The sequence below is a fragment of the Liolophura sinensis genome, chromosome 13 (assembly GCF_032854445.1).
Source record: "Liolophura sinensis isolate JHLJ2023 chromosome 13, CUHK_Ljap_v2, whole genome shotgun sequence".
Taxonomy (NCBI): Eukaryota; Metazoa; Mollusca; class Polyplacophora; order Chitonida; family Chitonidae; genus Liolophura; species Liolophura sinensis.
Window position 1 is genome coordinate 9,431,384 of NC_088307.1, and position 6,135 is coordinate 9,437,518.

Genomic DNA, 6,135 nt, shown 5'->3' on the forward strand with positions numbered 1-6,135 from the left:
ATTCAAGACAACCGCCACTAGACCATGACCCCCACTGAATGCAAGCACCTCCATAAGCCACTAGACCACGGCCCCCACTCAACGCAAGCACCTCCATAAACCACTAGACCACGAGCCCCACTCAAGGCAAGCACCTCCATAAACCACTAGACCATGGCCCCCTACTCAAGGCAAGCACCTCCATAAAACACTATACCATGGCCCCCACTCAGGGCAAGCACCTCCATAAACCACTAGACCATGGTCCCTATTCAAGGCCAGCACCTCCATAAACCACTAGACCACGACCCCCACTCAAAATAACCACTAGACCATGGTCCTAACTCAAGAAAAGCACCTCCATAAACCACTGCACCACGACCCCTACTCAAGACAACCACTAGACCACGGCCCCCACTCAGACAAGCACCTCCATAAACCACTAGATCACGTCCACCACTCCACGCAAGCACCTCCATAAACCACTAGACCATGGCCCCAACTCAAGTCAAGCACCTCCATAAACCACTAAACCACTGCCCAACTCAAGACAAGCACCTCCATAAACCACTACACCACGGCCCCCTTTCAAGGTAAGCATCTCCAAACAACACTAGACCATGGCCCCCACTCAAGGCAATCACCTCCATAAACCACTAAACCACCACGCCAACAAGACAAGCATCTCCATAAACCACTAGACTAAAGCCCCCATTCAAGGTTAGAACCTAAATAAATTATTAGACCACGGCCTTTAGTCGGGGCAAGCACCTCCATCAACCACTAGACCACTGCCCTAACAAGGCAAGCATCTCCATAAATCATTAGACCACGGCCCCACTCAAGACAACCTCCATAAACCACTAGACCATGGCCTCCACAATGCAAGCACCTCCACAAACCACTAAACCACTGCCCTCATTCAATGCAAAATCCTCCATGAACCACTAGACCACAGCCCTCACTCAAAGCAAGCATCTCCATAAACCTCTAGGCCATGGACCCCACTCAAAACACCCCACATAAACCACTAGATCACGGCCCCCACTCAAGACAAGCACCTCCATAGACCACTAGACAACGATCCCCCCCCCCCCCCCCACTCAAGATAAATACCTCCATAAACCACTAGACCACAGCCATCACTCAACGCCAGCACCTCCATAAACCACTAAACCACGGCCCTTACTCAATGCCAGCACCTCCATAAACCACTAGACCACGGCCCTTACTCAATGCAAGCACCTCCATAAGCCACTAGACCACGGCCCCCACTCAAAAATATAATATAGGATAGTTTACTAAGGCAGTGGCTTCATGCAATTTTACTTACGTTTTACTTTGCATGCTTTCTACATATGTATATTTATACGAGGTCATTCGCGGGTCGGTTATGTGGTGTATAATTGTGCAGACCAATATAGGAGAATATATACACATACATATGTATACATATAATATATATATATATATATACTTTTAATTTTTTATAATATAATATTTATTACTGTACATACTGGTATATAGGCTAACAGGGTGCCCTAGTAGCTTAGGCCGGTTAGCGTGCCAGCGTAGCCAAGAATATTTCACTTATATTTATTTACTCATTTATTTATTTGATTGGTGTTTTACGCCGTACTCAAGAATATTCCACCTATACGACGGCGGCCAGCATTATGGTGGGAGGAAACCCACCACCATCCACAGGTTGCTGGAAGACCTTCCCACATACGGCCGGAGAGGAAGCCAGCATGAGCTGGACTTGAACGCACAGCGACCGCATTGGTGAAAGGCTCCTGGGTCATTACGCTGCGCTAGCGCGCTAACCAACTGAGCCACTGAGGCCCCTATTTCACTTATAAGACTGTGGCCAGCAACTGTGAGGTCAAAGGAACCGAGCAGAGTTCGACAACTACCAACAGCATTGCTTTTACAAGCTCTGCAATGCTGCTCCAATTACTATTCAGGCCACGAAATTTGGCACAAGCAAACGGTCATTCCTGTGTTGATTACGTGGAGTGTAATTGTGACAGATAAATCGGTTGCACTGATCTGTCCTCTTTAACGTTCTCACAAATGCAGCACTTGACCTGTATGGCTACAACACAGATTATCATCTGACATCCTCATTCACATTCACCTCTACTCGATATTCTTTGACCTTGCCAATGTGAGCAAATTGTTGGCTTTGCTGACGTTACGGTAAATAAAAGAAAAAAAAAACTAACACGGGGGTGGAGGTGGTGTGTGGTGGGAGATATTCTATTGCTGAATAGCCACAAGTTCCTGAAACCAATCTGCGCAAACAACTGGCCTGTTTTCTCAACGTGGCAAAACGGAACAATCAGTTATTCAAGGCTCAGAACCTGTGAACCACTCAAATTTTAATTAATAATTAATAAACACCCATGTAAATATAGATATGCATGATTGACTGACTGATTATTGTTAACACCATGTTCAAAGATTTTTGCCTTAACAATGTTTTAGGGTGAGAGTCCATTTTGTGTGTGGAGGAAACGGGAATGCCGGAGGAAACCACGATCCTTCGTCTGACCTCCTGAATTTTATAGGCCCAGTGGAAGCACTGACGACTGGAACCCAACATACAACCACATTGGGCAAGGGCCTGGCAGTTTCAGTGAGCCAGCTCTTCAACCATCAGAGTCAGCCAGGGCACTAGTTAATATATTTATTCATTTATTTATTTGATTGATGTTTTAAGCTGTACTAAAGAATATTTCACTTATACAACGGCGACTAGCATTACTGGCGAGAGGAAACAGGGCAGAACCCGCGGATAACCCACAACTATCTGCAAGCTGCTGGCAGATACGTCCAGAGAGGAAGCCAGCATGAGCGCAGCCACCACATTAGTGAGAGCCTCCTGGGTCACTGCGCCGTGTTGGCATACTAACCCCTATGGCCACAGAGGCCCCACCAGTTCCTATATAACTCACCGTAATCTCATCAAAGTAGAAATCCTCAGACACAGTTTGTATTTTGAGAACCCCATCTTTGTCCTCCGAGGGAAAAGAAATATTGACAATGGAATTAGCAACACTGTTTTCCAGAATAGTTCCGTAGACATATTGTGAGTCTTCGCGTCTTACGACCAGATTTTTCACTTCGATGACAACCCTGGCTGTGTCGCTTTTCTTGTCGTCGGTGACAGTGACATCGAACTCTATAGAGTTTGTATTCGGCGCGTAAAAGTTGAAAGAGGATAAATCAGATCTTATTAACGGTGATTTAGATTTAACCACGCCCCCTTTCTCGACACTAATGAACTTTTCCAATGAATGTGAATTAACAATGATGTAGGAGAGATCTGAGGGCATCGTGTCTTCATCGAATGCGGAGACAACACCAATAGTACTCGGTTCCATTTCCTCATATGTTTGGAACTTGAATGTCCTCTTCGTAAATTGTGGAGGTTCGTCATCTTCATTTTGTACAATAACCTTCACCTCACATGTGACAGAACTAGTACCTGACATCACCTTGAAATAAAAAAAGAACGCCTCTGTTTCAAATGCATGTTTATCATATCAGTACTTGTTTTCTGTTTCCCGGGAAAATACACAAAACATGAAGGCCTTGATGTGACTAATTCTCACTTGAATTATAATTATTCTTGTAAAGATCAATACATAAAATATAACCGTCCTCCATGAAATCCAGTTGACTCGAATGCAGTACTTTCCCCCCCGCGAAATAATCTTGAGTATGACATAAAACTACAATCAGATAACTAAATAAATAATCACGTTGGTTACTCTTCACCCTAGTGTCTGCTAGTCACTACTTGGTTTCAGTCATGTAAACTAAGCGCCTGGACATCAACACTTTTGAATGGGCTTCTTGGGCTTTAGATTTATTTTCTTGGGCTTTAGATTTATTTTCTTGGGCTTTAGATTTATTTATTTTATTTATGTTTTGTGCTGTACTCAAGAATAGTTCACTTATACGACGATGGCCAGCATTATGGTGAGAAGTAACCCGGCAGATACCATGACCATCTGCAGGTTGCTGAAAAACATTCCAATGTACAGTCAGAGAGGAAGCCAGCATAAAGCTTGAATTGAACTCACAGCGACCGCATTGGTAAGAGGCTCCTGGGTTATTGCCCCGCACGGGCGTGACAACCACCTCAGTCAAAAGGCCCTGGGATATTGATAACCACAAAAATACTATACTAGTTATGCCCAATTCATTCTAAAAAATTCCAATTATCTTCATGATCTTTCTAGAATGATCTGTTGGTTATTAATGTCAATAAACTATGACTGGAGACGATACTAAACACTGACAACTATTTAGCCTATATGTTTACTTACCTCAACATTAAGCAGGTATGAAGGGTATCTGTTCGTAATTCAAAGCTCTCTGCAGGTAAATGTCCCCCTTGTAAGGATCAATTTGAAAGGGGAGGTCTAGTTTACTTCCTGAGAAATGCAAAATGACAAAATTGTAAGATATCAGTCAAAAGTATATTATAAACAAGTTAGCATCAACATCCTGAAATGAGATTTGTGACTGAACAGGATATCTTGCTTGAGATAAATTCTTTGCTGGACAAAACAAACTAAAATGTTTATGTAATTATATACACCTTCAGAAATAATATAAGGAAAGATTGTCAATAGGTTTGAACTCTTCTATGGCTAAAGGTAAAGAAAGTCCCACTTTATCATGTGACCTGGTAGGCCATCACACATTTACTATTACACTGGTGTCTAAACAAAGTTTTCCAAAACCAGAAGACAAATGATGGAGAAAATTGAGGAGCTGAATGTTTTTGAGCTTGAGAAAATTCTTAAAGGAAAGACGTGTCATTTGTGCCTCTGGAACAGTCAAAACTAACTATAATCGTATTGGTGAAAAGTTTTTGAGTGTAATGTCAAACAGTCAAATAACATTTTAAAAAATTTTGTGAATATATGAGGAGGCACATAACATAAAATATGTGCTATACAAAGCTGATTCAATATAATCAGAATAATGTTCTGCAAATACTTTCTTGTATGATCATTTTTGTCGGCAGTTCTATCTAAACGTGAATACTCCCACGTGGCAAGTAACTGCCCTGCAGTGAAGTGCACACCGGCATCGTTCTGCACTGAGCGGTCACTGTGCGCAGTGTTGTTATACTGAAGACTAGAAATCCCTGTACCCTAATTCCTCAACCTTTTCGCCTATGAAAGAGCAACCTTCAGCGCAATCTATGCACATTTTCAATTTGATTTTGCCGTGAAACACAACTACATTGGTTGACTTTGGCCAGATTCAGACCTTTAATCACAAATCACAAAAAAATACAATTATATCAGTCAACACAGAATAATGCCTTTAGAATATGCCTTAGCAAACACCTTGCATTTAAACATGCGAAAAGGTCTAAGAATTACAATAACATTTACTGTGAAATGTGACAAAAAGGTGTGGCTGAGGTGGCTGGATCATTTAATATGAAATTTAATTTTTTGGTTTCCTTTATTTGAGAGGCGGTGGGTGGTGGGGGGGGGGGGGGTGGATAGTAAGCGGGATAGTGGGAATAAACAATTTTCTTACTTAAACGGTACTTGAGTCCACTCCCCTGAATTGGATCCCCGGCGGCCACCTTGCCTATCAAACTGCCACTACTGATGGACTCTTGAACGCCAAAGGTGAACAACGGCACGGCACACCCCAAAGAACGCTCCACAGTGATCACCACCTGCAAACGTGAAGTTGAAACACAACTTAAAACACAATTCTGTTCCAAATTTGGTTGTCCTTTCAACTTACTTTTAACTCATTTACCAACCTAATACAATATTCTCAATTTAAAGCCTAAACACAAGAACTATTCATTTATTAACCCATTTTATTACGTTTATTTTTTATTTATTTATAATATCAAAGTTAAAATAAGGTAGACACTGCATGGTCAGTGAGCATAGACAATGTTCTGGGATACAAAATATAGACGATGTTTAGGGGACAGAAGATAGACATTGTCAAGCAAATATTAGACAGAAACTATTCCGGGGAATAAGATATACAAGGACAGAATATGGACGTTATTTGGGGGACATAAGATAGATCCACTGTTCAGAGACATAAGACAGACACTGTTCAGGGGACATAAGATAGACCTTGTTCAGGGACATA

General features: G+C 42.1%; 1 protein-coding gene across 1 annotated transcript in view; it reads right to left on the minus strand.

Annotated features, from left to right (window-relative positions):
- LOC135480831 (protocadherin Fat 4-like) overlaps nt 1-5,727 on the minus strand; it is a 67,558-nt gene extending 61,831 nt beyond the window's left edge. Inside the window, exons 1-3 of the mRNA XM_064760759.1 lie at nt 5,554-5,727; nt 4,320-4,427; nt 2,940-3,482 (exon numbers count right to left, since the gene is read on the minus strand). Coding sequence (XP_064616829.1) covers nt 2,940-3,479 — 540 coding nt within the window. The 5' untranslated portion in view covers nt 3,480-3,482; nt 4,320-4,427; nt 5,554-5,727. The remainder of the gene's footprint in view (nt 1-2,939; nt 3,483-4,319; nt 4,428-5,553) is intronic.
- Nucleotides 5,728-6,135: the final 408 nt, after the last annotated feature.